Source organism: Vitis riparia, chromosome 14 (genome assembly GCF_004353265.1).
Source record: "Vitis riparia cultivar Riparia Gloire de Montpellier isolate 1030 chromosome 14, EGFV_Vit.rip_1.0, whole genome shotgun sequence".
NCBI classification, from domain to species: Eukaryota; Viridiplantae; Streptophyta; class Magnoliopsida; order Vitales; family Vitaceae; genus Vitis; species Vitis riparia.
The window spans coordinates 12,117,498-12,138,321 of NC_048444.1; the positions used below are offsets into that span (position 1 = coordinate 12,117,498).

The 20,824-nt window shown below is 39.1% G+C and overlaps 1 protein-coding gene across 1 annotated transcript in view; it reads right to left on the reverse strand.

The window, feature by feature from the left end:
* The window catches only part of LOC117931356 (protease Do-like 7), a 103,952-nt gene that overhangs the window by 54,425 nt on the left and 28,703 nt on the right, over nt 1-20,824 (reverse strand). The window contains 2 exon segments of the mRNA XM_034852321.1: nt 374-463; nt 16,939-17,064. Of these exon segments, the coding sequence (XP_034708212.1) occupies nt 374-463; nt 16,939-17,064 (216 nt within the window).

Consider the following 20,824-nt stretch of genomic DNA (forward strand, 5'->3'; position numbering starts at 1 on the left):
CCTCCCCAAAGAAAATCTCTTTGTACTTTTTCTAACCTTCTAGCAACAGTCTTGGGCATCAAGAAAAGAGACATTTGATAGATTGGCATGCTAGCCAATATGCTCTTTATGAGAGTGATTCTCCCACCTTTGGATATATACTGCCGTTTCCAAAGCGCAAGTCTCCTCCTCACTCTCTCTTCCACCCCATCCCACACAGAATGAGCCTTGTTAGGAGCCCCTAAAGGCAGCCCCAGATACTGAGAAGGCAGCCCCATCCCACAAATATTTATAGAGTTAACATACCATCCACTAAACATGTTAATTTCCCTGTTTAATGCAGTTTCAACTGACAAAAACTAAATACAGGAAACATACATAAAATTTAACAAACCTGAAGAGTACCACGGGGAATGCTAACTGCCTCCCAGTTACTTGTAGAAGAATCTTTGCCCTTCTGGAGAAATTGTAAAGCTCTTACAACCTGGAAATTGTGAACAGTGTGAATTAGCGGCTGAAAACTAAAAAGATTTATAGTAAAAGCCGGAGCACACTTGAAATCTGTGGGTTCAAGGGTTCGAAAGAAAACATTTGAATAGAAGGTTTCAGACATTTCTATTTTCTTCAACACATTTAGACAGGATAAAAAAGTTGCGCATGAATGACAAAGCTTTGGTGACAAAATTTCCCACATTAGGACCTATATCATGTGGACACCACCATAAAGCACAGCTCATAAGGATAATAGCTTTGTAGGTTTTCTAAACAAAGCATATTTTTTTTATTCACATTTTTATTGGCCACTACCCATACGAACTCTGACTTTCTAGGGGATCTTATTCTTCGAAATTCACTTTGAACAGAATACGAGTCAAATAAGCAGGAAAAAAAATTAGAAGAAAGAGACTTTTCAATTAAAAGATTATATGGTATACCTCTCATTAAGAAAAGAAAAGAATAAATACGGCATTTTTCAAGGAAAGGAGAAACAAGAGATCAACAATTGCATAATTTAGAAAACCAAAGGCAATAGAGTAAAAATCTTTTGAGATCTTAACTGAGCAAACCAAAGGCAAGATGACTACAACAATCCCTAAGAGGGGCCAAGGCTTCTCGCAATGGGTCAGATTTGGTGCAAAGGGTTTGTCCTCCCTTTTGGAAGGGGAGGAAGTTTGTAATGAGGGTGAGAACATAAAGAATTCCAGTAGGTTGTGAATGAAGGGAGGGAAAAGCTACAAGTTGAAGCTTCGAAGTAATGGAGCAGGGAGATTCCTTATGTGTTCATGCTCTCAAGTGAGGCAAAGAAATTCTCCCTAGTGCTTCCAAAAGGAAAGGGGTTGCTTGGGAGGAGGGGTCTGTTGGCCAAAACATTGAGGAGCTTCAGAGTAGTGCCTCTCTTGGGTCCTATTGAAGAGCCTAAAGCTGGTAAATCCCTCTTTCAGGAGCGTGGTGATAGGGGTCCAAGAGAGTGAGATGAATATGTAGGTGTAGTGAAAAAGGGCTATTGGAAGTGGGAGATGTAGTGTGGTTTCAATTTGGGGGGTTCGACTCATTTAAAAAATTGAAGGGCTCTTAGTTGGTGTCTAGTGGGGAGATGGGGGAATTTCTCAACAAGGCCCCATTTTTTCCTTTCCTATAGGCATGGGCTAGATATCATTGGAGGTTGAAAAGGAATGTCCATTTAGCCTCAATGAGAGGTTCTCCCATCTTGTTTGAGTTTAAGTTCTAAGGCAAAAAAGGGTCTTCAACGAAGGGATAAGAGTGTTCAAGAAGGGGTTGATATTGGACAAGGGGGTCGCATATGTTGGCTATTTTAGAGAAGTTCATGCTGAGGAAGCTTGGGTGAAGATTGTGAGACTTTCAACTTTCCCATGGGATGGGAGGTTTTTAAACCATTGGGAGATTCTTGTGGAGGTTTCATGGCAATGGATGCAGATACTAATTATAGTCATTACTTGTAGTGGTAAGAGTGTCTTGATTAGAACAAACGGGAGGAAGGTGCTAGGAAGTATACAGGTTGTGGTGGGGGCAGCTTTTGTTACTCCATTCAACTGTTGTGTGAGATTTTGCCATGATTGTCTCAAGTGGTGCTGAGCACAACTAGTAAGAGGCTGGAAAATTAGGGAAGACATGGAGGGAGTTTCATGCGCCATGATGAGAGTAGGGTTAACAAAAAGTGGAAGAAAATATATCACCCCTTGGTGTAAGAGGATAAAATGGATAGGGATGAAGCAATATTTTCTCGTAGTGAGCAGCAACAGTGGGCCCATGTACCAGAGGGGACTGGCTAGATAGAAGGAGCCTCATGCAAGGTTTGAAGTAATGGCTGAGACGTAATACAACTTGGCCGAGTCGTATCTGCCTCGGCTAACCTACTACAAAACCGATATCCAAGTTTGACTCAAAGATGGTTTGGATTGATTCAAAAGGAAAACAGTCTGGAACTTGAGGAGAAAGATGAGAAGCAGCCTAGAACTTGAGAAAGAGGAGAAAGGGAAAATGTTTAATTTAGAAATGGAATCTGTATTTTTTGGAGTTAGAAAGGTGGTTTTATTTCACTCAAATCGTAGATGGTTTTATTCATCCAATAGTGGAGAAACGAAAAAAAAAAGGGTCTAAAAGAGAAGAAAAGACTGAGGAGAAAGAAGAAATGGGTATTGGGTTATATGGTGATGGGTTCTCATGGTTTATCTAATGGGTATTTGGGTATTTATACAATGGGTGATGAATATAGTGATATTTCTACAATTGGTAATGAATAAAGTGACATAAATAGAAATGTAAATATAATTTATAAGAATTTAATTTAATTACATTTTAGATAAGTTACCAACTTTTTTAATACAATTAAATAAGTTGTACAAATTAAATTTTGTTAGATAATATATTACTAGAAAAATTAACAATTACTCGTATCAACATTAAATCAAATGGTGATAGACAATTTAAAAAAAAATTATAATTAATTAAATTTAATATGAAGTTATTAAATAAAATAACTTTTAATATTAAAAACTGATAAACAGATTTGTAAACTTAAATAACATTAAATATACTTTAAACTTAAAATTTTATAAAAAGTATATTTAATTGAATATATTTTATGTATCGCTCGATACCAATCTAAGATATTGAGATGTGCCTCAAGACCTCCCGAGTCAATGACCAAGACCGCAACTTTAAACCATGGCCTTATGAAGAATCATACTATAGATGAGGGGGTGGGCCATGAGATGGATAGAGGCCTAAACAAGAAGTTGGGCATCGCCCACAAAGAGCCCAATAAAATTTGAACTGCTTTAGACCTAATGAAGGGCAAGTGAGTTGGTAAAGAGACGTAGGCCCAAAAAGGCCCTTCTTTGCCAATTAAAGGCCGAGGCAATGAGAGGGGTTCTTCGGCCTAGGCACTGACAGCTTGAATGGAAACTTGGGTTAAGAAGTGGGCCTTGGGGAGGTTGGGGCCAAAAATGAGTGTGCATGGATGTTTTAAAGGGGGCTAGCCCAAAGCCCAATGGAGATTTTGCAAGTGGATTGGGCCTCTTATGAATCAGGAGAGACCTTTGCCCATTTTCTAGAGTTAGCTTCCTCAAGCCCTAGCCACAGTGTGGGTAACACCACTCCAACAATCAAAGGAATGGTAAAGGGGGCCATGGATCTTTGTCGTTGTGCTATAGGGGAGATGGCTCAACTAAAGTCAACTTTGGTGAAGACAACTATCACCAACAAAGGACTAGTGGCAAAGGCTTCCCATTTCTTAGGTATGGTTCCTCCTTTGTCCTTCTTAAGGTGTGGACCTATCTCTCCTTCATCTCTTTCTAAGGGTAAGCATCCAACAAAAGAAGTAGAGGGGAGTTGTTTTGCTAGAGGGAACCTTTTGAAATGCCTATTTTCAAAATAATAAACAAGGAACAAAAAACATTGTTTTAGAGTAGTTTTTTTCTTAAAACAAAAAAAAACAGGCAAAGCGACATCATCTTGACCTTTAAAAAAAAAATTAAAAGAAAAAAAAAAGAGTAGCATCAAAACAGTACATTTTGCTCTTCGAAATAAAACAAACAAAGCCCAAATTAGGCTTTCAAAACCAATGACTACAACGAAGGTGTAGAAAAAGAAGAAAAAGAGAGGAAGGAGGAAGAAGAAGAGTGTACCTAAGGTGCTCAGACCTCGGATTCCTTTAGTGGTATATTTTTTTTCACAACATAGCGAAATTGTATTTCTTATTCTTATTTTATTTTTTAGATTTTATTATTTTATTTATCTTTATGATACTAGATAATGAATATCTAAATTCTAGACTTTATGAAAAATGAAAAACTTCTTAAAATTTATTTATCTCATTTTTAAATTTTTTTTTTGTTAGAATAATAAGCAAAGAAATCAGCAATTATTTTTCTCCATATATATCTAATTTCTCCTATTATATTTTTCCTTTCTTGTAAAAGCTAACCCATGATTCTTTTACCAAGAATCTAGGTAAATTCCATATAGGAACCTTAGGTAAATTTCCGTATAGGACTCTTGCAATCAGATTGCTTGATTTTAGGGATTTTTTTATAGGTTGCCTAATTTAGGGGATCTCATTCTTTGTATATATGTATTGTAAATCAGAATATAAAGATATACGGGAGATTATTTTTCATCATGGTATCAGAGCCAGAAGTTTGACTCTGCCAAGATCCATAGAACCTTCATTGCTCAGTCACATACAACCTTCATTGTTGTAGCTCGTTCACTCTTTTAACCGACCTTTGTTGTTGGTTCCTTAGTTCCCATTATAATTCCCTCAAGGTCATCTCTTGTTTACTCCAAAAATAAAAATAAAAAAACTAAAACCTTGTTTTTTCCCTAAAATGTCTGAAACTAGTGAAAATAGTAAAATACACCATCCTCTCAACAACCCTACCCTTCAATCCCTCCTCTACACTCCAAACCTTATCACCTTTATCTACCCATCATAATGATAGCCCTACACTCCAAATCACCTCTTAAAAACTCAATGATAGCCCTACAATGGTCCCAATCAGCCAAACTTTTCATTAAAAGTACAGGGAAGATGGGCTATATCACGGGTGTCAAATCAAAACCCAACTCCAATGATCCACGGTATGAATTATGGGATGAGTTATTCTATGGTCATGTCTTGGCTACTATACTCCATGCAACCGAAGATTAGCCAAACATACTTGTTTCTCTCCACCGCCAAAGAGATTTAGGGTGTCATCAGTCAAACGTATTCCAAGATTGGAATAACAACACAAGTATATGAGTTGAAGTGTCATCACTAAAAAGGAGGGATGTCGGTGAAGGTTTTCGTGGAGAGGAAGACCTTCTTGGTTAAGTTTGAAGGCGAGCAAGGAGGAACTTGGTGTTCGATCACAGAGCACAGTAGAGGCTCTGATTTCGTCTTAGGTTTTGAAAAGGAAGCAGTCGGGTGGATGATCAAACATTTGACGAAAGCCATAGAAATGGAGGGTCACCTAGGTTTTAACAGAAAATTCAGGGGAAAACGTTGTGCCCACTTGATGGAAGTTGGCTTCAACGACCATGGAAGGTTCTTAAGGATCTCGGAGTTTGCTACCAAGAGAAGATATTGTTGTTTGATTATTCCAGAGGGCGAGGAGGGCAGAGGGTGGGAGAATATTAGAAGTGCGCTGTCTTCAATGCTGGTGGTCCCCTTGTCGAATACAGTTGAAAAAGGAAGGCAACACAGAGGAGAAGGATTCCCACAAAGTCAGGTGGGTCCCTTACATAGGTCTTTTGCGAAAGTGGTCAGTGGCGAAGGAACAAGAGAAGGCGGCCTTATTCCTGTCGGGAGATGGGCGCGTGCAGTGGTGTGTGAATGCAATGAGGATAGGGTTAACTGGGTTGAGGTTGGCCGAGTGGTGGCGAGAAAATTAGGGAAGAAAGGCGTAGTCACGATTGTACCATTATCGGGCGGAAAAGGAGTTTTCTTCGTCGAAACAACAGAGGAAGCTATCTTTCTCCAAGACTTGAGGAAGTTACGGGTTGAGGGAAGGATTTCAGTACAGATGAGAAGATGGTCGCCAAAGGAAAATGCGAAAATAGAGGGGAAGTTCAGAGGAGGCTGGATCGAACTGCGGGGGTTACCATTTCACCTCTGGTCTGAGGTACACCTGAAGAAAGTAGTGGAGCAATGGGGGACGGTGACTGAAATTGATTGGCGCACGTTAAAATTGTTCGATCTCAGCAAGCGAGGGTAAGAATAGCAATGAAAGACAGGTCAGTCCTCCCAGCTCTACTCGAGGTGACGGATGGCGATTGGGTGTTTACAGTTGCCGTCGTAGTGGTCGGAGAAGAAGACTGTCGGAGAGGTAGCGCAAAGGGCGAGTCAACTCGGGAGGCCTTTGCATTTAACACGGGGACAGGTGGAGGAAGGCGGGTGGAGAAATTCAGATCAACGGCTGGAGGTAGATGCCGTGTCGAGGAGGATAATAGAACGAGGAAGGGGGTAGAAAGGGGTATGGCTGTGGTTGTTGCAGAGGGGACACGTAGCAAAGGAGAGCAGGCACAGTCTTCGCCCAATTCAAATTCAAATATAAAGGACATTGGGCCCGTTGAGAAGAAGGAAGGGGGCGGGAAAGGGCCGGAGGGGACGAGGCCTCTGCTGTTGAGGACTGCCGGGCCTATGAGAGGAAGGCCCAGACTCCATCTAAATTAGGCTCAGCAGTTGAAAAAGTGGACTGCATATATAAAGGCCCGTCGGGGATGGGCCTTAGCCCAAGAGGAAAAGACACAGTGGAGTTGGAGGCGTCGTCAGGAACTGGAGATGATACACCCGCAGCGGGAAAGGGGAGATTAGCTTCTGGAGATGGTCTTGAGGCTCAGACCAGTAGTCCCGCAAAGAAGAAAACGACGATCAGTTCAAAGAAGCTGTGGTCTATCCTTCTCCCTCCAAGCTCTGAGCGCCGACAAGGTCTTCGGTGTCGCAGCGAGACTCTTTTGAGCGAGAAGGACAAGGTAGTCATCGATGAGCACCCTGAAGGTGCGGCTTTAGGGGTCGATTACCTGGCGGAAAGAGGATTTAGTGTGAGTCCTCTCTTCTCTCGCCGTTATTCAAGGATCTGGAAGCATCGCTTTGGGGAAGGGGCTTCGACATCAAACAACGGAGCGGCCATGCACAATTTCTACTCCGACGAACATAAGGAAGGATTTTTGGGCCGAGTGGGGTCCGATCCTCGTGGCGCAATAGTCATGGTGTTGCCTTCTACGCCAAAAATCAGAGGTAAAGGGCTAAGATTTTTGGGGAATTGTGGATCATTGGCCGCGGAAAATCTGGAGGTTACCTCGTCTTCAACTTTTCAGTCTCCTTCGTCTCATTTCCCCCCTTCTTATGGATCCATTTCTCCCTTCTTGAGTCCTACTGCCCCCATTCTTCCCAGTTCTGAAATTCAGTCTCTGAATCCTTTGGAGAACCGAGAGAACTCAAAATCCTTTTTCAAAAAAGATGACGCTGATACTCTGGGTCAAATTAGTGTTGGCTTCCCTAACCTCATTTTGGAGGTGAATCAGACTGCTTACCCTAGCCAGATGACCGACAGCGTTAATCTAGTGATGCCTAATACAAATCCAACTCCCAATCAGGCTACAGTCAGTCCGGGTGTTTTTGTGGGTTCCCCAACAGGTGAGTTTCAAATAGAAGGAATTTCTCCTAGAAAAATGGCAAAAGTGCGCGACGTCTTAAAGACTCTGGATATAAAAGTATACTCCAGGAGGAAGAGCGGATGTACCAAAGGTTTGTGAGTTGAGTTGGAACTGGTTTGGAGGATTAGGGTCCGTGTGTTTAATCCATGAAGATAATCAGTTGGAATACCAGGGGGTTGGGTTCAAGGAAAAAGAGAAGGGTAGTTAAAGACTTTTTGAGATCGAAAAAACCAGATATAGTGATGATTCAGGAAACAAAAAAGGCAGAGTGTGATAGGAGGTTTGTGGGTAGTGTGTGGACAGCCAGAAATAAGGAATGGGCAGTCCTTCCGGCGTGCGGGGCTTCGGGGGGGGATTTTGGTCATTTGGGACTCTAAAAAATTGCACAATGAGGAGGTGGTATTAGGTTCCTTTTCGGTTTCAGTCAAATTTGCAGTGGATGGAAGCGAACAGTTTTGGTTATCAGCCGTCTATGGCCCAAATAGCACAGCACTTAGGAAGGATTTTTGGGTGGAGCTTTCAGACATTTCTGGACTTTCTTCCCCATGTTGGTGCGTGGGCGGAGATTTCAATGTCATAAGGAGATGTTCAGAAAGATTGGGTGGTGCTAGATTGACCCCAAGCATGAAGGACTTGGATGACTTTATAAGGGAAAACGAACTGATTGATTCTCCTTTAAGGAGTGCATCATTCACTTGGTCAAACATGCAAGAGCATTCCGTTTGCAAGAGATTAGACCGTTTTCTCTACTCAAATGAGTGGGAACAATTATTCCCGCAAAGTCTTCAAGAAGTTCTTCCTAGATGGACGTCGAATCATTGGCCGATAGTCTTGGAAACCAACCTGTTTAAGTGGGGCCCAACACCATTTAGGTTTGAGAATATGTGGTTACTTCATCCAAGTTTTAAGGAGTGCTTTGGAAGATGGTGGAGGGAGTTTCAAGGAGATGGGTGGGAAGGTCACAAGTTCATGAGGAAACTCCAATTCCTTAAGGCCAAATTGAAAGAGTGGAATAAGAATTCTTTTGGTGACCTAATTGAAAGGAAAAAAAGCATTTTGTTAGATATAGCTAACTTTGACTCCATGGAGCAAGAAGGGGGTCTAACCCCTGAACTTTTAATACATAGAGTCGTAAGGAAAGGGGAGTTAGAGGAGTTGATCTTGAGGGAAGAAATACATTGGAGACAAAAAGCTAGGGTGAAATGGGTTAAGGAAGGGGATTGTAATTCAAAATTTTCCATAAAGTGGCTAATGGCAGGAGAAATAGGAAATTTATCAAGGTGTTGGAGAATGAAAGAGGCTTGGTGATGGATAATTCAGAGAGCATCAAAGAGGAGATCTTAAGGTATTTTGAAAAGCTCTATGCTAGTCCTTCCGGAGAATCTTGGAGAGTTGAAGGCTTAGATTGGTCTCCTATATCTAGTGAGAGTGCGTCTAGGTTGGAATCCCCTTTTACTGAAGAAGAGATTTCTAAGCCATTTTTCAGATGGATAGGGATAAAGCACCGGGGCCTGATGGATTTACTATGGCAGTGTTTCAAGATTGTTGGGATGTGATTAAGGAGGACTTAGTGAGAGTGTTCGATGAGTTTCACAGGAGCGGGATAATTAATCAAAGCACTAATGCGTCCTTCATAGTTCTGCTACCTAAGAAAAGTATGGCAAAGAAGATATCAGACTATAGACCCATTAGCTTGATCACAAGTCTTTACAAGATTATAGCCAAAGTGTTAGCAAGGCGTCTAAGAGGGATACTTCATGAAACTATCCATTCCACTCAAGGAGCTTTTGTTCAAGGGAGACAAATTTTGGACGCAGTCCTCATAGCCAATGAGATGAAACGATCAGGGGAGGAAGGAGCTGTCTTTAAAATTGACTTTGAAAAGGCTTATGACCATGTGAGTTGGGATTTTTTGGACCATGTGATGGAGAAAAAAGGGTTCAATCCTAGATGGAGGAAATGGATAAGAGGCTGTCTGTCCTCGGTGTCTTTTGCAATTCTAGTGAATGGAAACGCTAAAGGGTGGGTTAAGGCAACTAGAGGTTTAAGACAAGGAGACCCTTTATCCCCTTTTTTGTTCACCATAGTAGCAGATGTATTGAGCAGGATGTTATTGAGAGCAGAGGAAAGAAATGTCTTAGAGGGTTTCAGGGTGGATAGGAACAGAACAAGGGTGTCCCATTTACAATTTGCAGATGACACCATTTTCTTCTCTAGTACTCGAGAAGAGGACTTGCTAACTCTCAAGAGCGTTTTGCTAGTGTTTGGGCATATTTCTGGGCTGAAGGTTAACCTTGACAAAAGTAATATTTATGGCATTAACCTCGGTCAGGATCATCTTCATAGGTTGGCCGAGTTGCTTGATTGCAAGGCATCTGGGTGGCCCATACTCTACCTGGGTCTACCTCTGGGTGGAAATCCTAAGTCTGGTAGTTTCTGGGACCCTGTGATTGAGAGGATCTCGAGCAGATTAGATGGGTGGCAAAAGGCATATTTATCTTTTGGAGGTAGGATAACTCTCATTCAATCTTGTCTCACTCATATGCCTTGTTACTTCCTTTCATTGTTTAAGATTCCCGCCTTCGTGGCAGTAAGAATTGAGAGGTTGCAAAGAGATTTTTTATGGTCTGGGGTTGGGGAAGGCAAAAGAGAGCATCTAGTTAGTTGGGATGTAGTGTGTAATCCGAAGACGAAGGGGGTTTGGGTCTCGGAAGGATTTCCTTACGGAATTCCGCTCTCTCAGGGAAATGGTTGTGGAGGTATCCCAGGGAGGGTTCAGAGTTGTGGCATCAGGTCATTTTAAGCATTTATGGATCACACTCTAATGGTTGGGACGCCAACACTGTTGTTAGATGGTCACATCATTGTCCTTGGAAGGCTATTGCACAAGTTTTCTAAGATTTTTCCAAGTTTACTCGGTTCATGGTAGGAGATGGGGAAAGAATTCGTTTCTGGGAAGACTTGTGGTGGGGGGATCAACCTCTGGGGTCCGTTATCCAAGACTACTTAGAGTAGTAATGGATAAAAACATTCCTATTTCTTCAATTCTCGGATCCACTCGCCCCTTTTCTTGGAACTTTAACTTCCGTCGTAACCTTTTCGATTCCGAGATAGAAGATTTAGAGAGTCTCATGCGGTCTCTTGATCATATACATTTATCACCTTCGGTTCCAAATAAGAGATCTTGGTCTTTATCTTCTTCAGGACTTTTCACAGTCAAATCTTTCTTTCTTGCCTTATCCCAAAGTTCTGGTTTGCCTTCAGTTTTCCCTTCCAAGATAGTCTGGAATTCTCAAGTCCCTTTCAAAATCAAGTCCTTTGTCTGGTTAGTGGCTCACAAGAAGGTAAATACTAATGATATGCTACAGTTGAGAAGACCCTACAAAGCACTTAGTCCCGACATTTGCATGTTGTGCATGAAGCAGGGAGAAACAGTAGATCATCTTTTTCTTCATTGCCCTCTGACGATGGGGTTGTGGTACAGACTATTTCAATTATCACAGATAGATTGGGTCCCTCCTAGGAGCATCTGTGACATGCTATCTACCAATTTTAATGGGTTTGGATCTTCTAAGAGAGGGATTGTATTATGGCAAGCTGCGTGCATCGCTTTATTATGGGTGGTGTGGCGGGAAAGAAATGCAAGGATTTTTTAGGATAAAGCAAGGAATTCAGAGAACGTATGGGACATGATTCATTTCCTTGCTTCTCTTTGGGCTTGTTGTTCTAAGGTTTTTAAGGGGATTCCCCTTAATGTGATACAACTTGATTGGTTAGCGGCGTGCAACTCCATTGGGTTGGCCTAACTTATAGCAGTTGTCTGTATCTACTATGTATTTTCTCGCATTTGTTTCATTGTAGTTCTGTTTTTCTTTGGTGGGAGGATTTCTCATCCTTCTCTTGTACTTTCCTTTTTATCAATATATGCCTTTGTCGTTTCCAATCAAAAAAAAAAAAAATATGAGTTGAAGTGTCAAATTCATGCTACAAAGCAAGGAAACTGGTCTGCCACTGAATATTACAATAAATTGCGAAGCCTATGGCTGGAATTAGATCATTACTAGCACATAAAAATGGTAGTTGCCAAAGACACTACTAGATTGAAGAAGATAATGGAGCAAGAGAGAGTATTTGAATTATTCGCTAGTCTTAATCCTGAATTAGACCAAGTAAGAGTACATATATTGGGTTGTCGCACAGGTTATTTCAGTTAGCTAAGATGGATTGGGTCTCCCCAAGGAGCATATATGACATGATGTCCATCAAATTTAAAGGCTTCGGTAATTCTAAGAGAGGGGTAGTTTTGTGGCAAGTTGCGAGCATAGCTCTAATTCGGGTTGTGTGGTGGGAAAGAAACGCAAGGATTTTCGAGGATAAAGCAAGGAATTCAGAGTTCCTTTGGGACTCTATTGTTTTCCTTGCTTCCCTTTGGGCTTTCTGTTCCAAGGCATTTAAGGGGACTCCCCTTAATGTGATTCAGTTGGATTGGATAGCGGTGTATACTCCATAGGGATTGGTCCTTAGTGGGAGTTTGTTTGTTTTATGTGTATTTTCCTGTAATTTAGTTGTCTTTGGTGGGAGGATTTCTCATCCTTCTTTTTGTACTTCTTTTTATATTAATATATCTTTGTGGCGTTTCCAATCAAAAAAAAAAAAAAAGAGTACATATATTGGGGAAAGAATCTCGTCCATCCATCCAGGAGGTTTATGCCTATATGATTGGAGAAGAAAGTCATAGAGTTGTGATGCTAGGAGGCTATACTCCAGAAAATTCAGCACTAGCTACTGCTGGAAATTTCAAGTCAAGGGATCCAAAGTAGAAGGAAGAAAAACAGATGATAAAGATTCGCTTTGGTGTAATTATCGTCACAAACCAAGACATACACGTGAAGCTTGCTGGAAACTCCATATGGCAAGCCTCAGTTAGGAAGCAAAGGGGGAAGCAATAGAGGAAAACCTGCCACAAGATCTAGACAGGCACATTAAGCTGCCACCATAATGTCTCTCATGAAAATATCCCTACCATTGAACAAGAACCTATTTTACTCAGCAAGGAGCATTATGAAAAGCTGAAAACACTTCTCAACCAGCTTGACAGACGTGCTGAAATTCCCACAGCAATAACTGCCTCATGCTCTCTCATCCAAACAGGAAATATCAAAGCTTTAAGTGCCTATAAGGATTGTTTATCTAGCATTTGTATCATTGATTCTGGTGCTACTGACCATATGACCAGTCACTCCAATTTTTTTTTTCCAATTATACAATACTTTCAGGTAGGCCAAAAGTGAAGGTTGCTGATGGCACTTTTTCTTCCATAATTGGTTAAGGCATAGCCTCCATCACTCCTTTGACCTTGCAAAATGTGTTACATGCTCCAAACTTGTCTTGTAATCTCTTTTCTATCAGTAAAATCACGAAAGATTTGAATTGTTTTGTAACATTTACCCCTTCCCATTGTGTTTTTCAAGACCAGATAATGGGGAGGATGATTGGGCACAATGAGAGGAAAGGTGGACTCTACTACCCTGATACACATTGGAAGACTGGTGATCCTATCCCACAAGCTCTTATTACCCACCAACAATACATCAAAAGTTGATCAAATATGGCTATGGCACAAACAATTGGGACACCCACCTTTCTTTGTCTTGGAAAAAATGTTTCCCACATTGTTTGGTAAAACTAAATCCCGTGATTTTCATTGCAAAACACCATCGTGTGCCTTTTCCAATAAGCAATAAAAAAACATCTTTTAGTTTAATACATACTGATGTTTAGGGACCCTCTAGAATTCCCAACATTCCGGGTTCTAGATGGATTGTTACCTTCATTGATGAATGCACTCATACCACTTGGGTTTATCTCCTAAAATCCAAACTTGAAGTTAATTCCATTTTCCCGATATTCCACAAATTCATTTGCACCCAATTTGGCATCAAAATCCATACCTTAAGGTCAGATAATGGGAAGGAATACTTCAACCATAATCATATCACCTATCTCCAAAGTGAAGGTATTATGCATCAATCTTCATATGTAGATACCCCACAACAAATTGGGGTAGCAGAGAGAAAAAACAAACATCCCATAGAAGTTGCTAGGTCTTTACTTTTTCAAATGAGTGTTCCAAAAACATATTGGGGGGAAGTTGTTTTGACTGCTACATTTTTAATAAATTGAATGCCTTCTCAAGTCTTAGACTTTAAATTCCCTGTTGATGTACTTTCAAAGTTTTTTCCTAACTTTAAGGGTATTGGAACTTCCTCCAAAAATATTTGGGTGTGTATCTTTCATTCACATTCCCAAACAATCTAGAGACAAACTTGACCTAAGAGCTCTTAGGTGTGTCTTCCTTAGATATTCTTCCAATCAAAAGGGATATAAGTGCTACCATACACCCACAAGGTCATATATCACCATGGATGTTACCTTCTCTAAGAGTCAACCATATTTCACACACACTTATCTTCAAGGGGAGATTGAAGGAACGGAAGATAAACTGCCAGGAATTTTTCCTAGGAATGGTGAGAATGGTGGGGGTGTCCTTCCACAACTGGTTAACGTGTCAAATGTCTATACCTCAAACGCATCAAGTTCCCCTACTGTACAAGATATTTCAGCCCCAGAATTTTCAGATTCTGCACCAACACTCCCTATTGTTCCAAATGTTCCAGCCTTGGATTCATCTAAAGAATCAACTAGTGAACATAAGAAATTCCAGCATACTCCCAATGAAGAGCTAATTGTAGAAAAGTTGCCCACTGAAATTCCAGCCAATGAACTTGAGATTCAGCTCAGAGAAAGGGAATACATGCTGCCAGAAAACACCTCCAAACTAAAAGTGTATTTGAGGAAGGGAAAATCTACAACATCCTCTCATATCCCATCATCCAACCCTAAATCAAGTAATGAAAATACTCATTCTAGTGTCTATAATGATTTGTATTTGGCCCATTGCATTGAGGAAAGGCACTAGAAAATGCACTCAGCATCCTATTTCAAATTTTACCTCATTACATCATTTATCATCTACATACCAAGCCTTTATTACCCAAATGTCTTTTGTTGAGATTCCAAACACAATCCAAGAGGCACTTAGAGATGAGAATTGGAGGAAAGCAATTAATGAGGAGATGCAAGCCTCAGAAAAAATAAATAAATAAATAAATAAAAATTAGACTTAGGATATCGTTGAGCTTCCCAAAGGGAAGAAAATAGTAGGTTGTAAGTGGATTTTCGCAATTAAATACCAAGCCAATGGGACAATAGAAAGGTATAAGACTAGATTGGTAGCTAAGGGATTTACCCAAACTTATGGCATGACTACCAAGAGACCTTTGTGCTGATGGCAAAAATGAACACTATTCGTATTCTATTGTCTTTAGCTGCCAATCTTGATTGGCCTTTGCAGCAATTTGATGTGAAGAATGCCTTCTTACATGGGGACTTAGAAGAAGAAATATACATGAACACTCTATCGAGGTTTGGTGACAAGGCTTGGAAGAACAAAGTCTGCAAGCTTAAGAAGTCTCTTTATAGACTAAACAATCTCCAAGAGCATGGTTTGGGAGATTTACAAAATCAATGATAAGAATGAACTACCATCAAAGCCAAGGAGACCACACATTGTTTATCAAACATAACTCCTCTGGTAAATTGACTGCCTTAATAGTTTATGTGGATGATATTATTATTATTGGAAATGACAAGGGGGAAATTCAAAGACTAAAAACTTATTTGTCTAATGAATTTGAGATCAAGGATTTAGGGAGTCTAAAATATTTCCTCGAGATTGAAGTGGCAGGTTCGAAAGGGGGAATATTTATTTCCCAACAGAAATATATCCTCAATTTGCTAAGCGAGACAGAAATGCTAGGATGAAAACCAACAAAGACTCCGATTGTGCAAAATCATAAATTAGGAGGAAAAATAGAGGATGATATGGTATACAATGACCTCTATCAAAGATTGGTGGGGAAATTAATTTATTTATCTCACACTCGACTAGACATTGCATATGTTGTAGGTGTGGTAAGCCAATTCATGCATTCACCACATGAATCTCACATGGAGGCAATATATAGAATCCTTCATTACTTAAAGTCTACACCAAACAAGGGAATCTTATTTTAGAAGACAGGAAATATGGAATTGGAAGCTTACAGTGATGCTGATGGGGCTGGATCAATTGTCGATAGAAGGTTAATTTATGGATATTGTACCTTTTTAGGAGAAAATCTAGTTACTTGGAGAAGTAAAAAGCAACCAGTGGTGGCTAAATCTAGCGCAGAAGTTGAGTTTAGGGCCATGGCCCAAGGGATTTGTGAACTACTTTGGATAAAGATCATTCTTACTAACCTTGGCATCACTTTAAAAGAACTCATGAGGTTATATTGTGATAACCAAGCCATTATAAATATAGCCCATAACCCCGTTCATCATGATTGAACCAAGCATGTGGAGATAGATCGCCATTACATCAAATAAAAACTTGATAGTGAGCTGATTTGCACTCCGTATGTCCCCTCTTCTAAACAATTCACAGATACACTAACAAAGAGCCTACCAAGTTCAACTTTTTATACAATCTTAGACAAGTTGGGAATGCAAAATATTTTCGCACCAACTTGAGGGTGAGTGTTAGAAGAATAAGCCCAAAAATCAGCAATTATTTTTCTCCATATATATCTAATTTCTCCTACCATATTTTTCCTTTCTTGTAAAAACTGATTCATGATTCTTGTACCAAGAATCTAGGTAAATTCCATATGGGAACCTTAGGTAAATTTCCATATAGGACTCTTGCAATCAAATTACTTGATTTTAGGGATTTTTTTATAAGTAGCCTAATTTAGGGGATCTCATTATTTGTATATATATATTGTAAATCAAAATGTAAAGATATACTGGAGATTATTTTACATCATTTTTTAAACCTAATATATTGTGATTAATTTTATTTTTTTTTGTTATCCATAATCCATTTATTGTGATGATTATATAACGATACTATGATAGTTTATATTGTGAAATTACTTCTTACATTTATTATTATACTATGTTATGTAACACTCTCATAATCCTAATATCCTATTTTATGTAATATTTGATACTATGAGTGACGATTGATAATTGTTGGCAAATGTTTCAACCAAATGTTTTTGCATGATGTTTTTCAATTTTGGATTGCGGACATGTTTGCACATTGACAATTTCTTTTTCTTTTTCTTTTTTTCTTTTTTTATTAAGCAAATAGCATCAAAAGTTGCAGCAAATAAACATGAAAGCACTCACTCGTTCCAAAGGTAAGAAAAATGCCGATGCACTTGAAGACTTGCTCCCTGCATTCAAGGCAACTGCCCTTCCTTTCCAATCAATTACTGGGGAACCACTTGAACCACCTTTAGTCCCAGATGCAGCCTGAAAGTAATGGAAAACAAATCAAAAATTTAACCCCAGATGAAACTAAGCAGACTATAATATTAAAAACCAGAATATGCATTTCTTTTCAATAGAAAGATTAAGGATGCAAAATTCAGTTACCACCATGATCAAGAAGAGGCCTTCTTGATATTAAGTATCTCCTATAAAAGTGGCAGTAGTTGTCCTCATCATTGAGGATCTTTAAATGATTCATGCCATTATCCTTTATAACTAAAACTCAAAAGACCATATCTATAAACAGACAAATTTATCTGCTGCATTAATCCAAGGGGAACCATGTGGCCAGTGACAGTAACAACTGCCAAACTGGAAAAAAGAACACTTTCAAAGAATTTGAACCATGACTACCTAATTGATTTCTATTGCAGGAATTTTAAATTTTTTCCAAAAGGACATTCAGTAACATAAATGCTCGAAAATAAGTGAAAGACCCCTGAAGTTATACAAGTTTAAATTGTTTGTCTAATTCTAACAATAAAGACTACCCAACCCAGCTGTTCTCCAATTAAGATCCATAGACAACATAAAAGAATAAGACCAATAAGAAAATTGCATAAGTATCAAATTCAAGTTTTCACAAAGACAACAAATCCCTGCCAAATTCTATTTTATATCTTGAAAACCCCCAGAGGAATCAGCCAGAATCCAACTTTCATAGTTCAAAGTAATATTATGTTGCCTTTCTCAGGAAAAGAACTGAACATGGAAGTTCAAAACAATATAAAATACAGTCTTGCATTTAGGTCAGTCAAACAGGACAGGACAATTTGCCTCAAAAGACATGATGGGAACCAGCTTTCAACACACACATTCAAATCTCCTCTGATTAAATAAAATCTTAGAAAACAAAGCAGAAACAAGAGAAGATGGTATTGATCCTGATTAGAGATACCTACCTCTTTTTGTGTTTTGATGTTTCAGATGGATGCTTCGTATAGTTTGTTTTCTTGAACATATTTGTTTTGGCTTTAAAAGGATATCTCAGATTTCCATGATTTTTCTTCATATCTAATAAAGTTTTGTTTCTTAACCAAAATGAGAGAGTGAGAACAGACAGTATTAATCTTTTTCCAGCCTTGTGATGCAACTAAACCAACAAGGCATAAATAAGCCCTATATGTTTTTCACCTGCATTGCAGCTTGACATAATATGTTTAACAATAAATCAAGCAGACAAAGTTACTAAACTACTGAGCATTTTCTAGCTAAGGTTCACCGCATATGGAGGAAAAAAAATAGTCCAATGAGGTAAGATACGGTTAGCAATCAGTTTCACTGACAGAAGAAGTTTACCCCAACACAACTATCAAGCATCCTTTTAAACACCTAGGGACATCTCTAGCACCGAGTGGTAGCTAATGTTGCTGAATGAAAAACTAGATCCTGAATTTAGCATATATCACACAAAAAACAAAACAAAAATGAGCCATCAACTATCAGGTACAAGTCTGGAAACAAAAAACTACCCCATAAGTATAGAGGGATTAAACTAAAATGAAGTACAATGGATAATAAGACATAGAATTCTAATGCAAATTGAAAAGAAAAACATGCACCAACAAAACAAACAATACACGACTGACAACCAGCACTAACCAAATTTTGTTCGTCTAGATTCTAGAAAGACGGTTTACTTAATTGAACTAGGAGTACAAGACCAGGAATCATAAAGTGATTAACCTTAGATGCCCTTCCCATAATCACAAGCACATCTATCAATTTGTTTCTCTTTTTTGGTCACTAGGTAGAATTGAACCCACGGCATCCGCTCCATATAGCAGTCACATGTTACCACTGGGCCAAGACACCTGTGGTTAAATTTGTTAATATCATATATTTGGGAGAGTGAAGGACAAATTCTATCAATATCATCAAAAAGAACATACCACCACCATAGCAGCTCCCATGGAAATTTCTTGTTAGCTACAACTGAAAAAACAAGACTTAGGATCCCACCTCTAGATATCCAATCATTCATACAAAAATTAATACCCCAAGGTCCCATCAATTATAAGTGAAGTGTATCTGCTCAGCCGATCAACACAATATGCCCCTATCAATACCAGGCAAAGAACATATTGTCAATTGATAAAACAAAGTTACAGATAGCCTATGTTACATGGACTTGGGTACAACTATTAGGTGTGAGTGTTTTGCATCTTGATTCATCTAATCCCAAAAATTAGAATGTTGAGAGACAGCTGAATTTTTTAAGTATCCAATTTTTTTTTCTATCCACACCCTGGGGAAAAATGAAGCAAATGTAACATAGAAAATGCAAATCAGGCATTTAGAAATACCCATGCAACAAAGAAATAGATTAAGAAATATACAAAAATACTTATAATAGTAGCTTACAAATCTGCTTCTCTCTTCCATTTTTGGACACCCCTCAGGCAAACTTCCTACAAACATGTCTCATACCTATAACCATGCCATCTCATTCTGGACATTAATATTTAACGAATTCTGAAGTGTACAAGGACCTTAGCTATTGCTGTCTTTAAGGCAGCAAGTTGATCAGGCCCAAACCCAACGCAGAACAGGATTTTCTTCTGGAATTTTTTAGCTCCAGTATTGGCACCTTTGAAGAAAGCTTCAGATTTATGGGTTTGGGGGACTTCTGGCCTTGAGATAGGAATTTTGCTTTGGATTTAGAGGTTTGGATTGGAATTGGATATGTGGTTTGGTCTGGAATAAATGGTCTAGAATGTGGCATTGACTTGGAAATGGATATGTGAGGAAGGTGGCAGTGATTATGAGTTTCCCTACTAAGAAAGAGAACGATGCAAGAATGATAAGATATCTTTTGCAACATCCAGAAACAAAGCAACAATTAGAGGAACAAAGTACAAACCGTACATCTCAAACCATTATATGCCTAGAAACAAATCAAGGCAGGTAGTTCCCAGTAAGCAACTCTAGAGATCAAACACCCCCATTGAGCAAAGGGTCAGCCACTAGTTAACTGATCTAGATTTCGAGATAAAAAAAGAAACAATGTCTCTAGCAAAAGCATGACAACTCCTTATCCAACAAGCAACCTGTGAAAAGACTCATGTCTCCCATGGAGACCCATGAAATATATAGTTTTCTTTTCTTTTCTTTTTTTTATGAGAACCCATGAAAAATAAAGTTGAGAAATTGGCTTCCACAAGAAGGCATCATACACCCAAATCAGTAGTCATGTTTAAGCTCAGGATCAACAGCATTCCTCTTCTTCTTTTTCTTTTTCTTTTTTTCTTTTTTTTGATAGGCAAATAAAATAAAATCTATCAAGGACAGTAGACTAGCTTGAACCTCATCATGAAAATACCTGTAAGACCACATGTCTAGACTAGATATAAGGAAGTCCTCAAGAGATTGGTTTGTGCGTTGCACCCCTTTAAAGGTTCTTCAATCGTGTTCCTTCAAATTGACCAGAAAAGGCAAAGAGGAGTTGTTCCTCCAAGCCTTTTTTCTCTTCTTACCCACAAAGCTCATATTCTAACCTAGTAAAAAGTCCTTCACCAAATATGAGAGAACCCAGGAAATGCCAAATAAAGAGAATAAAAAGCATCACAGCCCTCTAGCTTTCTCACGATAGATGAGGAGATGGTCTACTGATTCTTCTACATTTTCACATACAACAATAACCTGCAAAAAATATCCTCTTCTTTTAAGTTCATAGTTAAGACCATCCCAAACCGCTTCCTGCATGAAAAAAAAAAAAAGGGGAACCCGCTTTGGTACAAGC